The following is a 26,677-nucleotide window of genomic DNA, read 5'->3' on the forward strand; positions in this document are numbered from 1 at the left end:
ATCATCGTACATATCACACCATACACACGATGTGTCTAAAATAGTTTTAATCGCGGGCTACACGAGACTCACACAAGTCGTCTAATACGTTTAACGCAATAATGATTACACGAAACAGCAAACACAGCGATCGAGTAACAACGATTCTAATGAATTTTTGTACAAAATAAACCGCTAGTTATTACAGCGCTTACATACGACAGTGACTATTCTTTTCTTTTTGCATCTTTCAGCTTTGTAAAAATGGAAGCGGTGGCGATATTCTCGCGCCATTTTCTTTATATATATATAAGTAAATTATATACGTATATGTTGTTTCTCCTCAATGTTGTAGTCGCAGTTGACAGCGAAGCTCCTCGTCGTTGGTGTATATAATCCGCTCGATATTTGGCTTAATTTGTTTTTCATTACGTTTACAGCAATTTTAGCACCGTAATCTCACTCGCTTATTTTATAACAGTAATCTTCGATGTCGAGCAGCTATCGACACCGTACGCAGAATTTGAAGCCGCCATCAATTAATTGTCTGACATGAATAACAATTATAGTTGTTACACGATTGATGGCGTGATTGTCTTCAAGTTCCACGTAACAGATATTGCCAAGCGAGAATTGGAACAGTTGAAACGATTGCCTGTCCTTTGCATCAGGGCGGCGATAAGACTAGTCTCACATCGGCAGACATCGAAACGGAAGAGAAAGAAGAGTCTGTCGCGGGCCAAGCCAAAACACCGGAAGCGTCCGACGACGAGCCAGGAGAGGACAAAGTCGACGAGAAGGAAGCCAAGGAGGACGAGGACCAAAACGTGTCGGTCACCACGTATTTCAAATTCCTATTGGTGATGATCAACAGTACCCTGACGTCGATGACGAAGTATCTGAACCGATTCTCGCGAGATTACAGATACATTCGCAAGGTTTTGGCGAAAGAGAAGAAATTGTTGAAGGTACGGATCAACCAACGAGTCAAAATTGCGTCAACTGTAAATTCTGTAAATGCAAATTGATCGTTTCACTTTCAGGCGAAACCGGACTTCCGTATGGGGAGACGATTGGGCATCAATCAGATGTGGCAGCCGATACCGCTGTTGAAAAAGGGGTGAGACTTTGAACAAGATTGAGAAATATCGGTGCCTCGATTTAGCTTCCTCGAATATCTGTACGTAGATGCTTAGCTGTATAGAGAGTATCAGAGTTATCCTTTCCCACGGAGGAAATACGATCGAGTCCCCAGACAACTCAAACATTGTAGCCGTAGTTTGTAAATCCCTTTAATCGTACTCCACGTCTCGACACGTAGCTTTAGTAGTGGTACGCTTGCCCCGAATAGTCACATTATCGGATAGAAACTTGCGTGGCCCTTGCGAGAAGAAGTAGTTTGTACTCGCCCCTGTCATTTAGGCCAGAGATCGTACAGTAGAAGCTAGAGTAGTAAATGTGCTCGCTCCGACAGATCGGAAACGAACGGAAACGCCGAGGAATCCTACGATACTGGCCAGGGTCCTAGCCAATCGTTACCGCAGGGGCAAAGGTAAGATTTGGTAGAAAATGCTTTATCTTTTTCGGTAGGTTTCAATCTGGCTACACATCCTGCTCGCCAGACCAACTCCCCACGAAATTCCTTCGCCAATTTTTTTCCTGTCGACCGGTAAACTTACGGTAAGGTACACACTGTTCAAATTTTGCTACAGTTGTTACCAGCTACTATCATTATTATCAGTAACTTCTAAACTTCGCTAATTTCCTAAGTAAGAGACAACTCGAGTGATTTCCAAACTTGGAAATTTCATCGAACGCGACTGTTGTTTTTTCATTGTTCCTTCGTCCGTGTAAAGGACGAAGACGATTTTTCGAGCCGACCGTAACTGCTTATCAATCGGTGGAAGAAAACTTGAACCATTGCTCTGCATCGTTGAACTACGAATCTTGGGTTCGTAGAAATCCACGATGCGTCTTTTAACGCGCAGAGACCAACCGATGACTCGGCTCGGGAAAAAACGTTGAATGATTCTTCGTAACCGACGATACCCCGTAAGTTTCCATCCCTTCCTGTACCGACCGCTAACCCCGAGTCCCCTCCACGTTTACGTCACAGCTTAGAATTGTAATTTGAGATAAACGTAGAAAGAGAGGGGTGTTGTTTCTGCTAGGAAAGGGAGCTCGCTGACGGTTCCACATATCCGAATTCTGGCGCCGAGTTTGGAGCGAGGATTGGACATGTCCTCCTCCAGGTATCGAGAATGTTTCGTAAAGTTTCACGCGGCGTTACAAACGCACACCTTGCACCCCAGCTCTCGCACGCAGCATGCGGATCGCAAACGGTTCCTTCGTTCGTTTCTTTTACATTGAAATTCTACGAACTGTTTTGAAAATTGTCGTTCGAAGTTCAACGGAGCTTCCAATTTTTTTTTTTTCTTCTTTTTTTCTTTTTACGTCGAAATACATAAACGCGACGAATACGTTCCGTTGTCGCGATTATTCGAATATTTTCATATTTTCGTTCACTTGCAATGAAACTTTACATTTTTAGTTCCATTCGCAGATACGACTTCACGGTCCTCGGCTGAGCTTTCGGTGTGCTTTCCGTATGAATACCTCGCACAAGAAAGAAAATTTTACACACTTTCTTCTGCGACGTCGTACCGAAACCTGTCCCACGAATCGTTTTGATCGATATAAATTGTTTACGCACGCAGCACGATGTTCTCCGAGCTCTCGCCTGTCCAACACGACGACGAAGGCGCAGAATTGTCCGAGGTCGATCAACCACCGATAATACAATTACTGGCATCGATTTGGTTCGGTATCTTGGCGCACTCGAATCTCCTCTGTTACTTCATAGTGTTCCTGCATCAAATTAAAAACGCGTCCGTTCTGTCCACGCCTTTGCCACTAATGGTGTTCTGTTGGGGTTCGTTGACCATACCCCGACCCTCGAAGACGTTTTGGGTGACCATGATCGCTTACACCGAGGTGAGACGCGATTATTTGTCGATCGAAACGATTGTTCCACGAAACGACGCTTGTTCAAGCAAATTTTCGAACTTCTTCAGGCAATTGTCATAGTGAAATGCATTTTCCAATTGGAACTGTTGCCGTGGAACCGGGACGCTGCACCGAATAATCCTCTCTTCACACCAAGAATAATGGGGGTCGAACGCAAACCCAACTACGCTCTGTGGGACCTGTTGCTGCTTCTTATGGTGTTCTTCCACAGGTAAACTTTAATACAGATATTATTGGGTTGTTCGAGAAGAAGTCGCTTCGTTTTCCAAAATGGAGAATATAGAATTTAATAAAATGTTTATACGCTCTGAAAAAATCGTGTTAATCGTGTTTCATTTTCACCAAAAAAAAAAAAACGAAATGACTTCAACGACCCAATATATCACTTACACGGAATAGAAACGTAACGAAAGTTGTATTTCCAGATTTATGCTCAAGTCTTTAGGACAATGGACCTCGCCGACCCTCAAACCGAGAAAAATTATCCCATCGAATTTAACCATTGTCCAATCCAGGCCCCCGCCACCGGATAAAGGTCAAGGAGAGTCTGTTTCTAGACAACACGAGTCAGAGTGCGTTCGTTTGTCGTCGAAAGAGAAATTATTTTCGCTTCCACGTGTATTTGAAAACTATTGAGAAATTATCATCGTTTTCAGAGACGGCGCTCAAGTGATAACGCCCAGAGGACGATCCCTGAGCATTCACGTGAGCGGTGACCACGAGAACGCGCAAACGACCGATGAACACGAGAAGCTCGTCGCGGTTCAGGGCGAAGAGTTGAGTCCCCACACCGAGAAGTTCCACAAAGCTATGGACATGACGTAAGTAAACGTTCACGCGTTTACTTTGTTCCCTGTCTCGAATCCCTTCGATGATCGTGTTTCAATTTTCAGCGTCAACAAGTACGTGCAACCGATGAAACATTTCTTCGTTCAAATTCTGAGCCCCACCGGCAAAGAGAAGACCAACGTTTACGCGTACATGTTTCTCTGCGATTTCTTCAACTTCCTGCTACTCATTTTCGGATTCTCCGCATTCGGCGTAAGCTTCTTGCCGACTGTTCGCGAACGATCTCCACGTTTCCAAGCAATACTAAATTTTCTACGATTTGTTTAGACGCAGCAAGGCGATGGCGGGGTCACGGCCTATTTGCAGGAAAATCGAGTCCCAATGCCATTCCTGTTGATGCTGTTACTGCAATTCGCGTTGATAGTCATCGACAGAGCCTTGTTCCTGAGAAAATCGATCCTGGGCAAATTAATATTTCAATATTGTCTGATATTCGGTGTTCACGTCTGGATGTTTTTCATTTTGCCAAGCGTAACCGAGAGGTAGTTGTTGCGCTTGCATCGCGTACATTTACGGGATTAAAATTTCAGCAATAAAGTAACTCGAGGCTGTTGATAATCGTAGACAATTCAACGAGAAGCTACCACCGCAAATTTGGTACATGATGAAGTGTTTCTACCTCTTGTTGGCAGCCTATCAACTACGACAGGGCTACCCGACACGTATACTCGGTAACTTCCTGTGCAAGAATTACAGCATCATCAACTACGTTTTGTTCAAAGGGTGAGAATATTTCTTTCTTTAAATTTTCGATCGAACGTCAACCAAACGTTCGTCTTCTCGACAGATTCATGTTGGTCCCGTTCCTTTTCGAGCTAAGAGCCGTAATGGACTGGATCTGGACCGATACTTCCATGACGATAATGGATTGGTTCAAAATGGAAGACATTTTCGCCAGTATCTATCAAATAAAGGTACGTCGTACGATTTCGTTCGCTCGAAGAATACCCGATAGATTAGAATACTCGTCGATAGAATATACTAACGAAAGAAACTTGCAGTGCATGCGAGGAGTGGAAGCAGATTTCCCTCAACCGAGGGGCGTGAAGAAACAACAAATGAGCAAGTACTTGGTCGGTGGTGGTGCTCTCTTCCTGATGATCGGACTGATATGGTTCCCGTTGCTCTTGTTTGCACTGGGCAGCACGGTTGGTGTCTCGAATTTACCCTACGACGTATCGATGAAGATACGAATCGGTCCGTACGAGCCGATCTACTCGATGTCTGCGCAAAGTAGCTCCATTATCGAGTACAACAACGTCGAATACAACCGTCTCACGACTCTGTACGCGAAAGACCGACCGGCAGTCACGTTCCTCGAAAATTATATACATTCTGACGTCGCTGCGGTAAGGTTGAGCGGATTCTCCAGAAAGTTGTGGAGTATATCTCCGCCGGATTTGGAAAGGTACAGTTCGAAGGAATCTTTAGCGGTGATAAAAGTGTATATTTTTCTTTAATATAATTTTAACGCGATAATTCTCTGAACTGTGACGCAGACTGAAAACAGAATTAGAGGATAACAGCACCACTGTAACCGTCCACGTGGAATGGACGGTATCTCGGAAGACAGACGCGAAAGACGCCAGTGGAATAACGACGAAAATGCGGGACATACAATTGCTGCCATACGTGAACGGAGTGTTAAATCCCGTGAGACAGACATTGGCCGAAATGTTGTCGACCAACGCATCGACACCTCATAACGGCACCATCGTTCTGTTAAACGCTTTTCCGAAGTTTTTGAAAGTGACCGGTCGTACCACCGACGTCGTTCCCCAATTGATGCGACTGCGTAAGATTGATTTGTGAACGGTGACAAACCACAAGAGGCGAGATGTTAAATAGATTTTCTTCATGCGAGTCAATTTCAGGAACGAGAACCGAAGAGGTGGAGACGGAAGAGGACGACTCTTATCTTTACAGGAGTATCAGCCTTCACCTGTCCACAGACGCTGCCTGTTGCGCCCGCCAGAAATGGTGGGTCGTCAAGGAAGTTTGCAACGACGACCTGTACAATCAGCGCTTGAGAAACGTGCCCTTGAATAGTTGCACGTACATCATGATGTTCTTGTTCAATGATAAAACGTTCCCCGAAGGATTGAGCTTTATCAGTGGCTTTGGGTACGTCAGACGAAATTACCGAACTTTGTGAAACTTTGGGTAGAGCAACGTTTACTAATTCGTTGATATTTTAACAGAATTTTGGGTCTGTATACTACCGCGGTGATAGTTATAAGTCAAATGATGAGGAAAATAGTCAGTGATATGGCGCCAAAGATTATGTTCGACGATCTGCCCTTCGTGGACAGAATCCTTCGACTATGTTTGGACATATATTTGGTTCGCGAAAGCGGAGATTTGTGCCTCGAAGAAGACTTGTTCGCTAAATTAATATTCCTCTATAGATCGCCAGAGACATTGATCAGGTCTTGTAGCAAACTATCGATACAGTACTTTTCTCGAAGTTTCAGGAAACTATTAACGTTTTAAATCATCGTACTTAGATGGACGAGACCACCCGAAGAAGGCGAGCGAACCGATAACGAAGACCAAGATGACGCGGAAGACGAAGGAGAAAACGATGCCGAGGCAGAAAGGAGAGAGTCTCGAGAAGTTTCTCGCCGTGAATGAATGATCAAACATCGCAGATTAAGCGCTACAAATGAACAATACTAATAGCCATATTGTGCACTTTTTAAGATGGCAGAAATGGCGGGAAAACTTTATTTTGCGGTGTCTCGCGTTTAAATGTGCTGTTTTTTTCGACGGCCAAATTATTTTGAGTGAAAGACTTTATGAAAAATCGTTGTGGAAATTATAGAATTAATCTGTTATGTAAAGGGAGAAAATTTTATGACAATAGTTTGCGCACTCGCCAGTAGTGACGCAAAGTATGGCTTGGAAACTTTTAGAAACTCAGGAATTTATTATCACCGTGTTTTTCGCTAGAAAAATGATTAGAGAGATTGTTCCTATCTTCGAAGATGTATGTATACTATAAAAATGAGTTGTACATAAATGATTGGTAAGTGGGCAAGTAACGTGGTAAGTGGAAAATTAAGAAAAATAAAGAAAGACTCTGGGCTAAAGTATGGAACAACAAGGAAGAAATTGACACGATAATAATTTAACAATAAAATAATACAAAGAATGTTAAACAAATACAGGAATATGTTCTAGCAGATTTCTTTCACAATTGTGCTGTAAAGTTTTCATGATTTTTATTTTAATATTTATTGGTAAGGAACTTGCTTATATAGTATTTATTAATACACGAGAAATATTGTGATCATAACACGCCAGTGACATAACTAAATAATTTTGAAATAAGTGCTTTATACATTTAAGCGGCTATAAATATGTTATCGTACCATACTGGCGATAGAGCTTTGATTTTATTTATAATTTATCAGAATTCACGCTTAAACCGAAGTATGTGTGCATTTCTAGCGTGGCGCATTTAAGATTGCATCTATATAGATAAGAACTTAAATGATAACTTCCACTGGATTAACGGTAAATCTCCAAAACTGCCGTCAGCACGATCTTTTGTTCTCTTTTATACGTTTTCTAATCGTCGATTCATGTGTAATCTGGCCATTTTGCCAAGCCTTGCGCGTATTTTATATGTCAATCGTATTTAACAAAGATTAAATATCATAAAAAAGTAATTGTTTGTAAATATACATTTTACGATGTCAAAAAATTGTATCACGTTGCCTTGATACATCTTTTAAGAATACCTACGAATATAAATTGTTCTAAATGGATACCGACTAATTTTCTTTGTTTTCTTGCTTTCTTGTTTTCTTTTCAGGAAATATATAAGACAGCAATACACATATAAAGTGTTTTATTAAACATTTCCTTACAGAAGGTGATTTTTAAACTTTTTAAATTGAATTCAATATATCTATCAACCTTGCACCGACGTTAAATTAAATATAATTACGTGCATAAATTAATGAAATGTAATACCTTTTAAGAATCACAATATACTATAGTTTTTTCAAATTCTTTCGCACCTAAAAATATTAGTAAAAAAATATAGTCTTCTATTAATTTCAGTGGATTCGTTACTACTTAATACATAACAATTTAAAAATTATACTATAGTTAAAACATGTAAACAGAAGAACGGAATGGAAGAATGGACGCTCCGTCGTTAACAACTTCTAAACTTTTAAGGCAGATCTTACATTAGATTTATTACTATTGTTTCGACAACTCCTTGCACTTCAACTTTAACGATACATTTTCTTGCTTCAAAAATTCAAACTCTTCTAACCTTTTGTGCAAATCTTCGTTTCGTTTTTGTAAAATAATATTTTCTTCTTTTAATCTCTCGTTCTGTTCCACCAAACATCTTACTCTATTCGAATCTTTACTAGGATGCATTTCATTAACTAATTCATCCGTTTGGTCTAATATCTGCTTAATGAAATTTGCTTGAGAATTAAAGTGTAATTCTTGCATTACTCTCAAAATATTTGAACTTTCCTGTTTTGTATACAAACTTACAATGTCTTTAATAGCATTAAGCAAAGCAACAGCATCAGTTTCTTTCGAGTCCAACTTCTTAGCACAACTGTTACTTTTTCCTTTATCTTTACAAATCTCCACTTGAGAAGCACTTTCTTTTGAACAGTTAGGTGGTCTATTATTTTCTTTCACAGACACATTCGAGGACTGATTGTTTTCTTTACAACTTCCAGAACGATTAGTTCGATCTTTTGCTACAATTTTACTTTCAGAAATTTTTACTCTTGTCTCTCGAATCTTTGCTTTAATATTATCTGACACTGCAAGCTCCTTATCATCTGTTTTCACTTTATTCTCAATTGGTTTTAATTTGTTTTCACTTCGCATCTCCCTTCTTTCGGACACCTTTATTCTTATATGTTGCTTCTTTGCATCTTGTTCCGATAATTTTTTTAGATCACCTACATTTAATTCCTTAGTACCTGATTGCTTTTCAGTCAATGCACTTTGTTCAGTTTTATGATGGAAATTCTCTCCTTTATGTGGTAGCAAATGTTGTAGCGGAGTGGATGTAGCAGATCTTGATGTCACATGTCGATCCATTGCGTAAGGACTAACATTTTTGACATCTGTAGGTACTAACTCCAAGTCTTCCAAGAAAGAGTCATCACCCATTTTGTTTCCTTTTAATAAATTCTGTATTACTCTATTTCAACAACAAGTAGAACACACTTTTGTGTGTTTATAGAAATATAATTCGTTTAGGAACTTCTTATATAAAAATTAATTGTTTGAACAATACACAATGCATGTCACAGTTCTTTTGTTCAAACTTTTTAATCACAATGCTCAACAAATAAGATTACTTTAAAACTTTATATAATTTCAATTGTTTCCACAATTCAATCTGAAGAAATGTAAAAATATATTTTCTACAATACAGTTGTCTATGACATTCTGTATTTAACGAGTTAAGAATAGTAACAGTCCATCGTTAACCTTTGGTTAAAATACAAGCCATGAATTTAAATATATGCCATTCAAATTAACGTTTGTTAGTACAGTCAGTTGATATGAATTCATACAATGAATTTCACTGCTAGTTCTCAGCGCCATCTGCGGAAATACTATTGGTAAAGTTAATACTAATTTCTACAATTTTTTGTGTAGCTACTTGCGCCCTCTGACCATTATTTTGTATCCCCCTGTTTCAGGTTAAACTAAATCGGTAATCTTATTAAAATTGAACGTTCAAGCTTTTTTCTGACATTTAATTCTTGACTTAAATGCAAGCTCTTGTTATTAGTTGGCAAATAGTTTTCTTAATAAATATTTCATCCAACTATGGTAACCATTGTATTAGTGGCATTGATGCATTGATATCAAATTCTAATATCTAATAGATCATGATAACCAGGTCATGATTAAGCACGATTAATCGCAATTTTGTGATAGTTATCAAAACATATTGTTACGACCAGTCGTAATTAATTACGTAAAACACGATGAAGAAAATTGTGCTTCTACAGACTTCTTTTCTCATTTTATTCACGATCAAAGATGCGGCAGGATTTTCAAACGTTTATCCTAAACTGAAAACTTATCCACTTCTTGATAATGAAGATGTTGGAAAACCTCTCTTCTTGACGCCGCTAATCGAAAGCAATAAAATAGATGAAGCTCGTAACAAAGCTCTTGTACAGTCTAAAGAAATGGGCGATGTCAGCAGTTATGCCGGTTACTTTACTATCAATAAAAAATACAACTCTAACATATTTTTTTGGTTTTTTCCAGCTGTGGTAAGTAATTAAATATTTTGTTCATACTTTTATATAAAAATCTCTTTGATCTTTTGTTGTTTATGACTTCAATCGTTAGATTTTATATAGTTGTATTTAAAAAGTATTCGATAGTAAATAAAACTTTATTTTAAATAGAGCAACCCTAAAACTGCACCTGTAGTACTATGGTTACAAGGTGGTCCCGGAGCTACCTCTATGTTTGGTTTATTTATGGAGAATGGTCCATTTATAGTAACTGCGAACAAGACTCTTCAAATGCGTAAATATTCTTGGAATCAGTCTCATAATTTATTGTATATCGATAATCCTGTTGGTACCGGATATAGCTTCACAGATAGTGAAGAAGGATATGCCACTAATGAAACAGACATTGGTAGGGATATTCATACTATGTTGGTGCAATTTTTTAAGTTATTCCCAGAACTGCAGTATAATGACTTTTATGTTACTGGTGAATCGTATGCTGGGAAATATGTACCTGCTGTATCTCATGCAATCAAAGATTTTAATATGAAGGCAAAAACAAAAATAAATTTGAAGGGTTTAGCAATTGGAAATGGGTTAACCGATCCAGAGAATCAGTTGTTGTACGGAGATTATTTGTATCAATTGGGATTAATCGATTCAAATGGAAAAGATGTGTTTCATAAGTACGAAGACAAGGGTCGAAGTTTAATTCAACAAAAAAAATATAAGGAAGCTTTCGAATTGTTTGATATGCTTTTGGATGGCGATTTGACGAGTAATCCATCGTTATTTACTAATTTAACTGGATTTCATTATTACTTTAACTACTTGCACACCCAAGACACAAATGATTCTGATTATATGTCAGAATGGATTCAGAGAGGCGATATAAGGCGTGCTATACACGTTGGCAATTGTACATTTGAAGTTGAAAGCAAAATAGTAGAAAATCACTTACAAGAAGATATTATGCAGTCTCTGGCAATTCTCATATCGGACCTTACTCAACATTACAGAGTTCTAATATACAATGGGCAGCTTGATATTATTGTTGCGTATCCTCTGACAGAAAATTATTTACGCAATTTGAAATGGTCGGGTGCAGAAAAATATAAAACAGCTCAGAGAAAATTATGGTGGGTTGGAAAAGAGCTAGCAGGTTACACAAAAACCGTTGATAATTTAACAGAAGTTTTGGTAAGAAATGCTGGGCACATGGTTCCTTCTGATCAGCCGCTATGGGCTCTCGATCTCATTACACGTTTTACTCACAATAAAAGTTTCTAAACTATTCTATTAAGTACTTTGCAAAAGAATCGTGATACTCTTCCTATTATGGCTATGTGGAAATTTAGTTTTAAACTAAAGATTAATAACCTAAACTTATATGTAAACATACGATATGTAATTTTGTAATAGAGGAACCAGTAAATATTTATTAGCAATAAAAGTGTATATAAGTATTTTATTATCGAGCCGTCTTGTACAAATGATTTATATAAAGTTTATATAAAGAGGTATTTATTTTGATTTTTCATCTTGTCTTGTTTTGTTGTTGAAAAAAATTCTTTCATGTCATGTGGCAGCAATTAATTCTAGATAATCGACAATGTCAAGTTTACATCAATCTAAATACGGCAGTAAAAAGTTATCTACTAAAGATATATTTACATTCCACTCGTGGTGGGGAATATTTGGTACTGTAATTAGAGTGAGTCTAGCACTTTCGTTCAATGTCTTCAACCCAATTAAATCATCATTATAAATAGGCCTATCGTACATATTTATCACTGTTTCGTTACTATCGTAATATCCAAAGTGACTACTTTGCCACGGAGTAATAATACCATCTTCTGGGCTTCCAATAAGTATCATATGTTTTAAGTTGGTAAGTCCTTGCTTAAATATTACTTTTTTCGTCAAATTTCTTTCATTGTTTATAAGTGGAAGAAACATATTGTACTTATAATACAATTCCTGAAAGGAAAAGAAGTACAGTCTTATAAAAAATAATTTAAAACAGCGTACCAACCTGATGATGTGGATCGTTCCAATAATTTCCAACACTGGTGTGTTGCCCAACTTTTGAGTAAAACAGTTCGTAAGCAGTACTACACACTAAATTTGGGAAAAATAAATGCAAAAATCGAGCTGCAAAGGAAAATAAACATTTGAAATAACAATTTCCTTTGTCTTTTTTTTAAAGATAGTACTAGCATCGCGTACTTCCATATTGTCCTGCTTGCGGGGAACTCAAAGAGATGAAGTTCTTGACATTATGATTTGGAAACCTTTCTAATATAGCTCTAGCTAATAAACCACCTTGACTATAGCCTATTAAATTTATTCCTTCTGGGAACATAGCACCTATAGACATAACATCCCTGCCTATATCTTCTACTTGTCGCCACATTGACTCTAGGCTACTCCAGCCTTTATATTTTTGAGTATTATAAACCTCTGTTCCAGGATGCATCTAAAAAAGATTTTTATACAATGCATATCGAAGAAAGGATAAAAATTGAATTGTTACATCGTGTTTACTCGTCAAATTTATGCAGGTGTGTTATCTTCATTTTTTGTTTTGTACGAATTACTTTACCTCCTGTATCCTCTCGCTAATAAGTTCCATACTTTTGCTTCCCGTAAGTAGACCATGGATAATAACCACACCACGATAACTTTTGGCGGCATTAAATAAAGTTAAAAACAAAAGAACAAAATTGAGAATTTTAGCGTTCAACATTGTCATCGCTACTTCGTAGAATCAACGATGACATTTGTACATCAAAACATCGTATCGCACCCGACTAAGGTCCCTTTCTCATCGAAAAGTCGAGGTTTTAACACAACAGAGAAGTAGTTCGTGATTGGGAAGAATTTTCGCTCATAGTAGCCAACTTTCTCCTAATTGAGAGAGCAGCTTTAAAATTGATCTGTTCGTGCGACACACGAGCGTCTTCCGTGGCAAGCTTCGAAGAACAACTTTTCACCGTCGAATACGAAGAAATTTCTTTTATCAGCGATCAATATTCCTCCCGAGGGTGTACCAAGAACGCTACATTTGCGATTGCGTCGAGTACCAACGTCCGTTTCCTTCTGTAGGTAATTAGAAAAGCTATTATTTTTACTACGACGTTTTTCTTCCTAAGAAACTTGAATTTACTGCGATGCGTATCATCGAATTTTCGTTTAAAAACGATACTTGTATCGAACAAATCGTACACGATAGAATTATATTTAACAAAGGCGTAATATCGCTCGAAACTCGAAATCTTAAAGTGTTACACCGTACGGTACCGTGTACCTTAGAAAATAATAGCTAGGGTTGGCTAAAGCAATTAAAGGAATAGGTGGCCGAATAGCGTTGGCGCGATCATGATAATGACTAGGTGCGATCGTGCCTTGATCAATAGGCCAGGGTCAATGGAATTCAATTGCGTTCCGAAACAACGTGCTGCGGACTGTTGTAGGACTCTAATCCTTCTAGAACCGCGTGTAAGGTGGCCGGGCACGTGGCATTTCTCTTACTTGCTCCAACCATATATCACCATATTCCGACATCACCCCTAGTTGTCATACGAAACTAACGTCTCGTGCTCAGACATTGGATGCCAAGCGCATTGTTTTCGACCAGCGTCATTCTCGACTATCACGGTTCTATTGGGTTGTCCGGAAAGTCATTTCGTTTTCCAAAATGGAGAATATACAATTTAATAAAATGTTTGTACACTCTAAAAGAAATCGTGTTTCATTTTCATCAAAAAAACAAAAAACAAAATGTCTTCCCGAACGACCCAATACTTTTAACCCTTTCGCTACGGAGCGCTTGTGACAAAATGCGATAACTGTGAACGGAGCGCGTTACCGAGTAGTTGACACCTAGGTACGGAATGCTACGAAGTAGAAGTCGTTTCTTGTTCTCGAAATTTCACAAAGATATTTATTACATTTGGTAATATCATTTTACTATTATAAAATATCAAACTTTACAATCATAATTTATTTTTTTTATATATTATATTACAATGCTCGTATAATATTTTTTAATACGATATAACGAAATTACTGAAGTATTTAAAGCCGAACGCAATATTAATAATCGAGTTTGGTACGATAAAATTCAAAGCACAGAACCACGTATAAGCCAACATCGCATCGTGAATGATTTTAAATTTATAAATTCGTTAAAAGCTTTTAATCACCGCTATTATAAATTGCTGGTATATATCCGTCGCTGACGATGCTCTAAAGAAGACCGAAACCGAGTATCGTTGAAACAAAACACAGTATCGTCTTGTCGGTGATGTTTTATTTCACGATAGTTAACTGTTTGAGGCATGCAGCGTGGCAGATACTCGATTGACAAAAGTATCTCGTGTAAAGTATGAAATAAAAGTATACATTGTACGAACGTGTATATACGCTCTCCGTACCTCAGCGACCACTTCTCCAGAGCGTATATATACGCTCTCCGTACCTCAGCGACCACTTTTCCAGAGCGTATACATACGCTCTTCGTATATGAATGGTCCCTCTTCGAGGGCCTATATATACCCCCGCCGGAGCGAAAGGGTTAAAAGGCACGACCCTCTTGTCGCGAACTTTCGATACATTATTGCGACAATCGACACAACGGAGTGTCTATCGCGATTCGATGGTTCGGTAATTGATATCTACCGATTGTTTTCTCGTGGATCCGAGGAGACTGTTTCGAAGAACTCGTCCACCGACGCAATTTCGAGGAGTCGTCGAGTCATCGTCGTTACGAACAAAGCAAGAAATTGAGGTCTCTTTGACGAGGAGGCGTTAATGGCGCGACACAGCACCCCAGGGAGAGAAAGAGAGAGAGAGAGAGAGAGATATTCCAAAGGAAGAAAAATCTTCGTCGTTAATATTCGAGGGAAATGAAACAATCGACCGGCACGAAACCGGATGGATCAGTTGGAAATGAGATTTGATCGGACGATGTATCAGGATGATTGAACGTACAGGTGTACACTTTGCCCCGAGAAGCCGGAACAGCGTACAACAATTTAACCGGAAAGAATACCTGGGAACGAATGTACTCACGTGCTTCTGATGTCGCATGCTGGCTCTAATCGAGTCCCCAGAAGCTTTGAAACTACCAACGTTTCTTTCCCGCGGAAGAGGGGAAGGAAAGAACCGAAGGGGGAATAGAACGAGAGGAAAGACGGCCAATCCAATTCCACGCTCAAACCCGACCATCGTGATGGCGGAGGGTAGCGAAAAAACGCAGCCACGGCCAGAGCGCAAGGCGAGCGTAGGTCTCGGAGCTTTTTTGCGTTTAATCAAGGATATTCGCGGTCGGCTGACTCGCTATTTTAGTCCACCAAGTGCTAACCGAGGCGCGCAACCACCAGCGACGACCATATCGCAGGAAGTGGATGAAGGAATCTTCGTCCTTTGACCTCCCAGGGACGCTCCTACCTGTCCTACGGATTTCCACCGTCACTGTTCTCCGTCGAACGTATATCTCATCGTCCCCCGTAGACCTTCCGTAGACCATAAACGCGAATCGATCCAGTCAGCGTAGTTCAACGTAATACGCGAGCCTTTCGAGAGTTTCGTACGCGAGAGTTTGCGCGACGAATCAAAAGTTTCCGACAACCGACGCCATCCCTGGTAGGTTAATTCACGCGGATACGTCCGAGCGCGAGAATAGTAATTCAGCTTCCGGTTTTGTAAATTCAAAAAAAGTATACACAATACGCATGACGAACGAACACCGTCTACCCCGCGGTGTAATGTTTGCAAAAATATGCAAGGACCGTTGGTTACGGTTCGCTCCCTTTTTTCCTCCTTTCTTCTCCCTTTTATGCGGAAAAAAACGTCGAACAACGTTCTCCGTTTCCTTCGAGTAAAAATTACGCGTACGCGTTCCACGCGTGTCCACGTCTCGTTAATGGTCAATTTTTTAACTACCATCTTCCACCGTTAGGAATCATAGATCCTCTTCAACGTAGAATCGACTTAAGAGCCTGTTTAAGGCCACCCTCGAGCTCCGTGAGTATAGAAACGGGAGAGAAGACGAGCGCGGTAAAAAGTACGCGTACGTATTTTGTATAATCTTGTAAAAGTACGTACACGTATTCTACGCGTGTCCACGTCTCGTTAATGGTCAATTTTTGAACCACCATCTTCCACCGTTGGTAATCATAGATCTTCTTCAACGTAGAATCGACTCGAGAGCCTGTTTAAGGCCACCCTCGAGCTCCGTGAGTATAGAAACGGGAGAGAAGACGAGCGCGGTAAAAAGTACGCGTACGTATTTTGTATAATCTTGTAAAAGTACGTACACGTATTCTACGCGTGTCCACGTCTCGTTAATGGTCAATTTTTGAACCACCATCTTTCACCGTTGGTAATCATAGATCTTCTTCAACGTAGAATCGACTCGAGAGCCTGTTTAAGGCCACCCTCGAGCTCCGTGAGTACAGAGACGGAAAAGAATACAAGCGCGGTAAAAATTACGCGTACGCGTTCCACGCGTGTCCACGTCTCGTTAATGGTCAATTTTTGAACCACCATCTTCCACCGTTGGTAATCATAGATCCTCTTCAACGTAGAATCGACTCGAGAGCCTGTTTAAGGCCACCCTCGAGCTCCGTAAGTACAGAGGCGGGAGAGAAGACGAAGTGGGTGGTACGGTGTCGGAGGAACGGCCGGGAGATTAGCGTTAATTACAGAGTTGAGCCGTTCCGGGGTTGGGACGGGGCGCGAGGTATTTGTCACTCGGCACTGCTCTCGACTCCCGTTCCTCGTTCTGAATATTAATAACCCCGCACCGTCCTTCGCCACCCCCACCCTTGGTGGCCCCGCGTTCCTCCGTTCCTCACCTCGCCTTTTACGACATCCGATGAATTGCGCGGCAGACAACGCTACTCATTATGCTGACTGCTTGATTTCATCACCGTCAGCGCCGCGAAAAATTAATCGTACCGCGATCGGGGACGAACGAGGATCCGGGTACGTGAGATTTCGATGAATTTCCTCGCTCCCTGCGCGGCTTCGTTCGTCCAGCGCGAAAAGATAAGAGAACCATCGAACCACCATTTTCATCGTGTTCGTTACCGGTAATATTTCATAGGAAGATGCACGAAACGTCCGATCGTCCATATTCAACGGCAACCGGTCTCGGTGGTAGCCTTCCTTCCATTCAGCCTGTTCCGCCCTCGTATCGTTTTCCAAAAATTGAAGCACGGTACACCTCCGAGTCCGACGTTATCCCCCTATCACCGCGGCAGAGGGAGAGCACGTCGATCAATCGATATCATCCTCTACTCGTCCTTTCTGCGGTCGGTCCCTCGATGGCGGTCCCATTCCCGCGCAAAACGTTCAGATATTCAAAGTCGGGGAATAGTTTATTCATGGCCGGCTCGGAGAACTTAGAAAGATATTGGAAGCGGCCCAGGAGAGGGTGAAAGATAGAAAAAGAGAGCTCGGTTGCCGGCGAAACGGGTAAGGAGCGAGAGGAGCGATATTGGTCGGACGGAAGTGTCCCCTCGGGGAAACGAGAAAACGGGAGGAGCGTCGTCTCTCCCCCGATCCGATAAAGCGAAAGAGGGACCCCCTTGTGGCACGAACCACCACCACTCCTACGAGTACGGGCCACGTGACACCGAGCCCGCCAATAAAATTCAAATAAACTCCGCCGTGCATACTAAATTATCACATCTTCCATTACCCGACCGCGTGCCCATCCACGAACGGCCAACGTCTCGGGGTCCCGGAGAAAATGTTTCGCCGTCGCAACGAAATTCCAATATTTTTTGACTTTTGCCCCGCGACGCTGAGAAACCGTTGTCGTCGTCGTCGTTCACGAACGCGAAACGATTCTCGTACGATACCGTGTTTCGAAACCGGTTTTTACGCTTCGACGTCGCGTCGGAACAAATACTTTAAGTCGTTCGAGGACTTATCGTTTCTCTTTTCTTTTCTTTTTTTTTTTTTTTTTTTGCCAACGAGATATCCCGTTTAATCGATCGGGACTTAATCCGTTTCGTCGGTCCGGCCGACGCGCGAAAAACGTCGGATTCGACGAAAACGATCTCGGCCGGATCGTTACCACGATGAAGGTTAAAAAGGGTGAACGCAAGCAACCCCGACGATTATACACCGTATCGGGAACTCGTAGACCGTGACGAGGACGTGACGTCATTAATCCGACGTTGGATTCTCGGCGAGGAAACGGGAATGACTCGTCCGCGAGGGTCCAGCGTCGCTGATGAAGGGACGCGTAGGTCAGGTGGCCTTTCCCAGGAACGCCCCAGATTTCAACATTACTCAAGCAGGATCAACCTGCCAGGAAGAAGGCCATTGTTCGCCCTCTCGCGTTCCCGGGTTTCCTTCCGCATCGACGCTGGAACACACCGTCCTCCATGCGGCTCGGCCATCGGTGTGTACGCGTCGTTTCTTTTGTCTCTGGAACGTGTCGAGTGTTCGGAACGATTCCTCGCGGTGGAGGGAGGGCTACGAAAAATATCCTGTACGTTTACCGCAACTCCGACAATTGAATCCTTCTTCCACGCGGCTCTATTCTTCAACGGTCCTATCTCGGTTGAGAAGTTTCATCAATTTTTTCTCGTCATTTTTCGCGTAGACTTTTCATTACCGTATCCCTGGTCAGCGATCGAGAATCGTGAATCTGTTCTCGAAGAAGCGCAACGGTCCGAGGATAAGTCGAGACGAGGTCGCTTGTTAATTAGAGGCGACTCGTTGTACAGTTTCCGGAACTCAATCGTGGACTTTAAGTTTCTTATTTACCGGCTACTCGCCGGCGAAGAAAACATATCGGACCGACGAAATTGTTGTTTCAACGAACAAAATTACTCTCCATTTGAAGAGCGTTTTGCAACTCTTCACCCCCGTCAGACCGATGCCGAGATGTTCGTGTTATCTCTGTCCGCTTCGAACCTTGCCCCGCTCGTGAGTCTCAAATTGCTCAGAAATATCGTGAAAAAGATAGAAACTTTCACTCGAAAATTAGACACCAGTCGCACGATTGCGATCCAAATAACGTGCAAACGTTATTTGGACGTTGGTAGTTCGTGGCACGAACGATAGACGATAAACCAAGACGAACTTATCGCTCGTTACGCGCAACGAACGGAATTCTGATTTTCAACATCGAGAAGTCTGTATTTCTATAAAAATTCATTAAACGCGCCAAACGATCCATCATTCCCCTCTCCGAACGTTATCTCGTTGATTCAACGACAGCCGACAATTTGAAACATCGCGAGCACTTATCCGGTACCATGTGCCTCGGAAACCGTTTCGCTTGTTCCGTTGTTCGGGCCCGGTTAAACGTTGTTCCGTTCGAGTTGAGCTCGCATCGAAACATCGAGACCCTATCGCCCGGCGAGCGTAAGTCGTTTTAATTCCGTAGATTCTTTGCGAGAGTTTAAACGCGTTTAGATGCACGGGAATTATCCAAACGAAGTTTCCGTCCGTGTAAAACAATTAGTAGCTTGGCTGTGCCCCTGCAGCCCCCTCTATCAACTTGTCTACGCCCCGACTATTAGTATAATCGCTAGAGGCTACGACCCTTAGCTACCCTCGGGCGGTTCGCTTTAATTCTTAGCAAGTTGGAGTCACCCTCCCCTCTTTCTCCGCACGACTACGATCCGTACGACTTTGCGCTTTGTTCCGTACACCTTCTCGTTCGTGTCTCTCGTTTCGAACTACGTCGATCGTGTATTTTGTTACCATTTCGACGACGAGACGCGACTCTGGATAAATTAATCGTTTTCGCGCGTTCATCCCTTGTGGATTCGCTCGCGCGCAAGTCTCGCGTGTTTTTTTTATTTCACGGGATCAATCGGGCGACGATTTTCCATGGCGTTTCGTCGTCTTTCGACGCGTACGAAACCGAACGGTTCCGCTCGCGTGTCTAATTGATTTCCGGCACCGCGTCGAAGGGGGCCGCGACCGCATCCGAACGTGGGGAGTGAGGGGAACCGTGTTTCGAACGCCGGACCACCCCTTTGCATTATGGATGCACCTGATTTCACACTTGTTCGTTCGCACTGGCAAACTCCGGTGGCTATAACGTCTCCATCGATATAAACGGGCCGCAATTTGCTGGCCCATTGTAAACCGCCCCCTTCGGCTCGATTCATGGGTAATAAATCCTGGATACGGGATATACGGCGAATTTATGTTTACGAAAGCCGTGTTCGTTGTTTGCCACGGCACGGAGCTAAAAGTGTTCACGGGGATACCGTACGAAATCTGTCCTAATCGTTGTTGCGCATTCGAGTATAGTTAACCACTCGATATTGCAATCGTCGCGAAGTTTCGACGGTTCGTTTAATTTTTAGCGATGATTCGTTTATCGTTTTCGAACTTCGTCGAGAAAAGACGAAGTCTTTTCTGTGTATCGAGGCGTTCAAAATTTGCTCCAATCGTTGTTGACGCTCGAGGAATATTTTCAGCGATCTTCGAGCGGAGTATTTAATACTGATATTGTAATCGAGACAAAGTTTCCATTGTTCGTTCAATGTTATCGGAACTCGAAGCGGTAAATGTGTACCGGATCGTTTGAAGTCTGTCTTAAATACTGCATATTCTAGAAATATTTTCGCGACATTTTGGAATATTTACTTTCTTTTCTATCGAGTTTTGCCACCGTATCGCTTCTTTTCTCGCGTAGCGATTATATTTTTTTTAGTAGACGTTGTTTTCCTTTAGGAATTTTAAAGCGTCATCTGTATGGTTCTATCTTGTATTCTTGTATTCTTGTCTCGGAGTTTAATATTTTCTACATTCGAACGAAAGATCACGTCTTCCCTTCTCGCGTTATCGGTGTGTATCGGTCGATAAAAATTGTATACCGTGACCCGAGTTTTTGTCTTTTGGAAGCGCTCGGTATTTCCTTCCATTTGGAATATTTATCAGCGTCGGTGACGCTGTGATCGCGAGAAAGTTTCGGTCGTTCGTTCCACAGTCGACTCACGCTGAAAAAATACCTGAGGGGATACAAGTCTAGCGGGGCGTTTGAAATCTGTTCTAATTGTTGCGTATTCCAAAAATGCATATTTTTCCAACGTTTTCGTAGAATATTTAAAAACGACGTTGACGTTGCAATCGCGACGAAGATTCGATTATTGGTTTCGCTATCGTCGGAACTTCGCTAAGAAAGAAATCTGAAGTGTTGAAGAGGTAACGGGACATTGAAAAATTTACCATAATTGTCGTTGCACGTTCGAGGAATATTTTTCTTGTTTACATAGTTTTGAATCGTTTGAAATATATAAATTTTCGCGAATCTTCGACGAGTATTTTCGTCGGTTCGATCGTTATTGGGACTGTTAAGAAAAAATACTTGCCGTAGTAATCACGGCACGAGGGACTCGATTCAATTACGTATCGTTTTGAACGCATTGTATCGGGTCCGGACATCCGAAATTGGCCGCGTAACACGCGCATAATCCGCGCCACGTGTCGCTCGGCGACTCGACGTAGGAACCCGAGGCGTTCGGGCGTCGTTCGATACCCCTCGCGACTCCTGGCGTCTTTTCTCTACCCGCAAAACCCACTTGAACCGGCGCCGGTCCATCTATTCGTTCGTTACTCGTCATTCAATGCCAATTTGTCCAGTTACCGAGATTAGAAAGCGACTTGAAAGCGATGCTAATTCGTCCGGCGCTCTCCGCTTTCTAATTTGGGATTCACCCCTCTTTGCCCCGACGCTTATTGCTCTATATTCTGGTTTATATTAGCATAACGAACATCGATCGGGTCGTTCGTGTAGCACGCACCTGATTTCTTAAAGCAATAGCTTGCGAAAATAATAACAGGGAAATTAAAGCGTTCCGAGATTTTCTCGCACGAGACTGTACACTGGCAAACTGGTATTTACCAGTGTTTACGTTGCGGTATTTCCAACGGATATTTCTCGTTAAATCTACGAAGCGATACACAGAGGGGAAGATGATAAATAAATCGTCTCTGGCCGATGAATTTCGAGAGGAATATAGATCTTTCAATAACGAACGAAAATGCGAGCAACGAAAGTTGTTACCCTAGGTATAGCTACGCAGGTTTACGTATAACTCTTCGCTGACAGGTTGATAGTTGGAAAGAATGGTCCAATTGGTCGTAACAAAGTATGTCGACCTATTCGAACGCGAACGTGGAATCGGATAACACGTATTTTCGCTATTGGTTGAATTAGTCGTGTCTACTAATTTAGACGGAACGAGTGACTCAATCTTCTGCCTTTTGTGTCGTATCGACTATCAGCGGTGAACATTACATTCGTTTAACATATACTCGTATTTATTTTACATTTGTTTCAACCTCAACCGATACGAAAATTTAGCACACGGTGAGAATAAACGGTTATCGTTGGCGTTAATAGGTATTGTTACATTTCAGGAACGAACCCTTACGTTTGCCGCTCGCTGGAGGAAGTAGAAGGTTGATAAGAAACGAATCATGGGGGAGAGTGAGTTATAGTAATGTGCGGAACAGTAGGAGAATGAACCATGGTACGTATGATAAATAGGAAAGGATAAGTCGTTGTCACGTCTGGTGGAAAAGAATTCACCGAGGTGATACTCGTGCTCCGTATGAAGAAGTTCGCGCAAATACGAAGGTCTTACTAAAAAAAAAAAGAACGATTTTGCGTATCCGACGACAAAGACAAAGTACGTATCTTTGCTTTATACTCAACAAACCGTACGACGATATAACATCGTATTACGTGTGCCGTAAGCGAATCTTGGACAAGTATTTTCCATAATCTTGCATGTTTTTGGGACGTGTATGAATTTTTATTATCGTTCACCGGATATAAATATTAGAGAACATTCATCGTTTATTTCTACACGAGAAGAAAATATCTGGTTACATCGAACACATTTCCGACGAGCTCCGACGATAATTTCATATTTCGTCGTAATTCTCCTTACCTTTTAAACTTTCAAACACGAACAGTGGAATATCGTATCTTAATTTTTCTACGTTACGAGAAGAACCTTTCGTTTCCAATTTGAATTTCATGTTGTAACCGAAATCCGTTTGTCGTTCACCGGAGCCTCTCAGGCAGATCAAACCAAAGTGGAAGCAATTCGTGCGAGCAGACACGCGAAAACGGTAAAAAGGACATCCGTGGCCTAACATATGGCTGGCGAAATTGCCGACGGGGTGGTAGTAACAATATTTACAGAAGGCTCGGCCAACCCCCGGTGTTTTGTTAAGACTGCACACCGCACACTGCCGCAGCCCCGGGGGCAAGGGTGTCACTTTACCCCGATAATCCCCCGTAATACTCTTTAGCGATCCGCGCCGCGGCGTAATATTAAGTCCCTTACATCCAATTTCTATGGACTTACACCTTGTTCGAGGCGATTAGCATTTTGATTGCGGCCTCCTCTGAGGAGCTTTCTCTTAGCTTTGCTCCTTCCTCCGCTTGACGTCTGCACTTATATTTTCAACACCGAAAGAGGGGTGAAATACCTGACTCTATTTATCTTCGGGTTGCTTTTGAAAATTTTTATATTACTCGTTAAAGTAATACAAACGCGTACTCAATAAATGGCAATTTGTATCTACGTGTATACAGAATACGATGAATGTTGTATTATTTATCAATTCGAAAAATGGCATCCACTTGATCGGAAGTATTCAAATTTTCGGCCCTTTCCTTTCTCAAGACCGTTAAAAATGGAAAGAGATTCGGCATCGATGGTGGTTCTCTTTAGACAAACTAATCTAGAATAATTTTCTCGAGTTTCTTTTCGTATTAAGTTTCTCCAAATAATATTCGTTTCGCTAAACTACATTACACAAACTATACATCTACACTCGTTTTCATTCTGCTTGAATCCTTCCTTGGTGGACCAAACGAAAAAAATGATAAAGCACCCATTTCCGTCTCCACGAGATAATTCTCTCCGCAACGTCTCTGTAATATCTAAAATATTATACTTGTTCGAACGATCGAAGTATTCCTGTGAAAAAGCAACGATCACTTTCCGGCCAGACAACAATACTGCGCGTCGTAATACGAATCCGTCATCCGGGGGCCACACGCACGATCGTCCACGACACGGGGGCCACACGCACGGTCATCCTCCACGAGAGAACAAGCTTTTTCGAACATCGCTAGGTCGAAGCGGTCGGGATTTTTACTCGTATCGCGAATGCCCGGTGGAATCGCGTGTAATCGTACGCGCGTGCACGAAAATTAGGGTCGCGGTGCACGCGCGACTCGCGGAACATATCGCGGAGGCTTAGGGGTGCACACAGGCCGCGTGTTTGCTTCGGAGCTCGACAATCACGTCGAGGGTGGTCCAAGCCCGGTAGGACCGGGATACGGATTAGCGAGATCATAATCAGCCAATCACTGGTACACGGTGTGCGCGCATAGGTGTCAAATGTCTGGTCCCGCGGGACCCGGATTGATTTCTTTCGAGCAGATCCGTTCGAGGGTTGATTTCGTGTCGCGCGAGCGCGTGTATTCCGTTGACATTCGATTCTAATGGGATTGTACGGTTCGAACGAGTGGGGACATATTAAATTTGCTCGACTCGCTCGATGCTGTCGGGCGTTCGTGAACACGCGTCACGCCCAGGGAACGAGGAAGTTCTTCTCGGGCCTCCAGACTCGCGTCGGGCATTAAGTCTGCGGAAGCGGATGCGGAGGCAAAGTGGCTTCGCGAGTTACCCATTATGGCGCCGCAATACCGAGCACGCCGAGACTCGGTGTGCATAGAGGAAACATGGTACGCGCTGGTATCTCTATTAGGACGAATGCGCCACCCAGCCCGTATCGGTCGTATTTAAAATCGATGCGATGAACAGGGGTAGAACGTCGCCAGTTTCCTATTACGGAAGAGTGTGTTGCGAGGGACTCGTCGCTACGAGTTCAGTTAGCAGCTGCCGTTTCCTTTCTTTTTAAAATCTAATCGTCCGCGCGCTCAGACGCGGCATTGTTTCTCTCATTTGGCGCGTAATCGGTTTGTTTTGTCGCGAAATTGCGAAACGAATGAAACGAGAAAGAAATATAATGCAGATTAGTTTTACGACCGTTTCTCGTTATCGCATTAAAAGATTTCATCGAACACGATTACCAGTCGCGTAGCAACCTTAAAGGAAAATACACGATCGATATTGCGGTAACGATATAAATTGTCAGAAGCTGGGGGTGTATCGAAACCGATATCGGCTCGATACCCACCCCGTGTGGGGACGAAGGGGTTAAATTTGAAGGCAAAACCTGGGCGCCAATTGCGTTGCCGCGTAGACATCAAAGCTTTCGAGTACAGATTCTGTTTTCGTGTAATTTATCGTATCGATACTTTGTCGTCCGCTATCACGTACGCGTGACTTTACATTTTCAACCGATACGTCACCATCGACTCGACTTGCACCACCTTTGCTCTCACGTGACGAATAACAATCTACCGGTACGAGTTCATTCGAAGACGAGCGAATAATTAATTTGTCGTTGTATTATATAAATAATAAAGTTATAATTTCGGTAAGCGAACGTGTTTCGTGGTCTGTATATTTCCGCTATATTTGCTACTCGTGTCGTACGCAATGTGTGCATCGTTTCTGGGACATCTTGTTTGTATTCTTTGATTCTTACGAAATCGTATTATTATCGTTATTAATTACGTTCGACGGTCGGATCGATCGTCGAACATTATCGTCGCTTGTTTTATTTTCGATGATTCGCGATCTACATGCGTCAATACAGTCGTGTGTCACAATAAGCGATAAATCTTCCAAGACGTTCCATCGTACGGTTTCACGCAGCAGCAGTTGCGAACCGAAGGGGAGGCGGAGGATACGATCCGCCTCCTGACACGGCCAAGAAGGGTTCATCATCGGAAAAGTTCCAACGCTGGTACCTTCAATTCTAGACCGAAAGAATAATTCGCTTGAAATAACAAAAAATGCATCGTTCTGTACGTTACGATACGTAAACAGCAAGTGAGATTCGCATTTAACCGTCACAACGTGTGTTTATTGTTTCGCGTTAACGAAGTTTTTCCAAATTGAGATTGACAAAGAATTGACAAATCTGTCACGAATACGCAAGGTACATTTCGACGAGGTCGTCGATCGTTCGTGAAAATTGTCACCTCGACGGAGTCAATTTCCCTTGTAAATAACAAGTGACGGTACCACGTTGTTAGATACGCAAAGAACTTCAACAGACCGTGTATCGTTTCGAAGAAAAAGTTACGTATATCTATCGAGAATGCGTCGTAACTTGTGCACGCATCCGGGAGTATTTACACAAGAAGAGTGCAAGATCCTCGTATCACGGATTTGGTTAAAAGTTTGCGTACCGGTGAATTTGGTTTCGGAGGACCCCCCGACGAGAATCGTCGTTTCGAAGTTCTACGACGTCGAAGACTCCTCGATGATCGTTCGAAAGTTCTACGATATCGAAGATTCCTCTACGGGAATTGTCGTTTGGAAGTTTCGCGATACCGAGGACTCCTCGAGGAGAATCGTCGTTTGGAAGTTGCACGGTGTCGAGAACCCCGTCGCTGGGAGTCGTCGTTTCGAAGTTGTCGGGCA

General features: G+C 42.2%; 4 protein-coding genes across 10 annotated transcripts in view; 2 read left to right on the plus strand and 2 right to left on the minus strand.

Annotated features, from left to right (window-relative positions):
* The window catches only part of Piezo (piezo type mechanosensitive ion channel component), a 34,213-nt gene extending 26,585 nt beyond the window's left edge, over positions 1-7,628 (plus strand). For 5 of the 6 annotated variants that reach the window (XM_076312927.1, XM_076312932.1, XM_076312930.1 and 2 more), the window contains 16 exons: positions 651-947; positions 1,023-1,099; positions 1,454-1,531; positions 2,697-2,973; positions 3,054-3,217; positions 3,432-3,578; positions 3,663-3,827; positions 3,900-4,047; positions 4,123-4,337; positions 4,420-4,578; positions 4,643-4,769; positions 4,857-5,263; positions 5,355-5,650; positions 5,730-5,979; positions 6,057-6,284; positions 6,363-7,628. In XM_076312927.1, the coding sequence (XP_076169042.1) occupies positions 651-947; positions 1,023-1,099; positions 1,454-1,531; positions 2,697-2,973; positions 3,054-3,217; positions 3,432-3,578; positions 3,663-3,827; positions 3,900-4,047; positions 4,123-4,337; positions 4,420-4,578; positions 4,643-4,769; positions 4,857-5,263; positions 5,355-5,650; positions 5,730-5,979; positions 6,057-6,284; positions 6,363-6,489 (3,162 nt within the window). In that variant the 3' untranslated portion in view covers positions 6,490-7,628. The remainder of the gene's footprint in view (positions 1-650; positions 948-1,022; positions 1,100-1,453; positions 1,532-2,696; positions 2,974-3,053; positions 3,218-3,431; positions 3,579-3,662; positions 3,828-3,899; positions 4,048-4,122; positions 4,338-4,419; positions 4,579-4,642; positions 4,770-4,856; positions 5,264-5,354; positions 5,651-5,729; positions 5,980-6,056; positions 6,285-6,362) is intronic. The other variant, XM_076312931.1, reaches the window with a different exon arrangement.
* Positions 6,743-9,358, minus strand: LOC143147577 (uncharacterized). 2 transcript variants are annotated; one of them, XM_076312936.1, is made up of 2 exons: positions 8,380-9,358; positions 6,743-8,289 (listed from the first exon to the last, which is right to left on the minus strand). In XM_076312936.1, exons 1-2 carry the CDS (start codon positions 9,013-9,015, stop codon positions 8,071-8,073), a joined length of 855 nt encoding a protein of 284 aa, XP_076169051.1. In that variant the 5' UTR covers positions 9,016-9,358; the 3' UTR covers positions 6,743-8,070. The 2 variants fall into 2 exon arrangements, with proteins under 2 accessions (XP_076169051.1, XP_076169050.1); XM_076312935.1 differs by having other exon boundaries at positions 6,753-9,352.
* A 189-nt stretch (positions 9,359-9,547) lies between these two features.
* Positions 9,548-11,629, plus strand: LOC143147575 (venom serine carboxypeptidase). Its single transcript, XM_076312933.1, has 2 exons — positions 9,548-10,139; positions 10,278-11,629. Exons 1-2 carry the CDS (start codon positions 9,846-9,848, stop codon positions 11,394-11,396), a joined length of 1,413 nt encoding a protein of 470 aa, XP_076169048.1. The 5' UTR covers positions 9,548-9,845; the 3' UTR covers positions 11,397-11,629.
* Positions 11,555-13,064, minus strand: Ppt2 (palmitoyl-protein thioesterase 2). Its single transcript, XM_076312937.1, has 4 exons — positions 12,712-13,064; positions 12,336-12,585; positions 12,142-12,260; positions 11,555-12,086 (listed from the first exon to the last, which is right to left on the minus strand). The coding sequence occupies exons 1-4, from the start codon at positions 12,859-12,861 to the stop codon at positions 11,733-11,735; spliced, it is 873 nt and encodes a 290-aa protein (XP_076169052.1). The 5' UTR covers positions 12,862-13,064; the 3' UTR covers positions 11,555-11,732.
* Positions 13,065-26,677: the final 13,613 nt, after the last annotated feature.

This window comes from Ptiloglossa arizonensis, chromosome 5 (genome assembly GCF_051014685.1).
Source record: "Ptiloglossa arizonensis isolate GNS036 chromosome 5, iyPtiAriz1_principal, whole genome shotgun sequence".
Classification (NCBI taxonomy): domain Eukaryota; kingdom Metazoa; phylum Arthropoda; class Insecta; order Hymenoptera; family Colletidae; genus Ptiloglossa; species Ptiloglossa arizonensis.

Bases quoted from the DNA above. Each gene is read 5' to 3' on its own strand.
- LOC143147577 (XM_076312935.1), bottom strand. From the start codon at position 9,015: ATGGGTGATGACTCTTTCTTGGAAGACTTGGAGTTAGTACCTACAGAT.
- LOC143147575 (XM_076312933.1), top strand. From the start codon at position 9,846: ATGAAGAAAATTGTGCTTCTACAGACTTCTTTTCTCATTTTATTCACG. The intron at 10,140-10,277 runs GTAAGTAATTAA...TATTTTAAATAG, and splicing joins TTTGGTTTTTTCCAGCTGTG to AGCAACCCTAAAACTGCACC.
- Ppt2 (XM_076312937.1), bottom strand. From the start codon at position 12,861: ATGACAATGTTGAACGCTAAAATTCTCAATTTTGTTCTTTTGTTTTTA. The intron at 12,261-12,335 runs GTACGCGATGCT...TTTCCTTTGCAG, and splicing joins GCAAGCAGGACAATATGGAA to CTCGATTTTTGCATTTATTT. The intron at 12,087-12,141 runs GTTGGTACGCTG...TTTTCCTTTCAG, and splicing joins GGAACGATCCACATCATCAG to GAATTGTATTATAAGTACAA.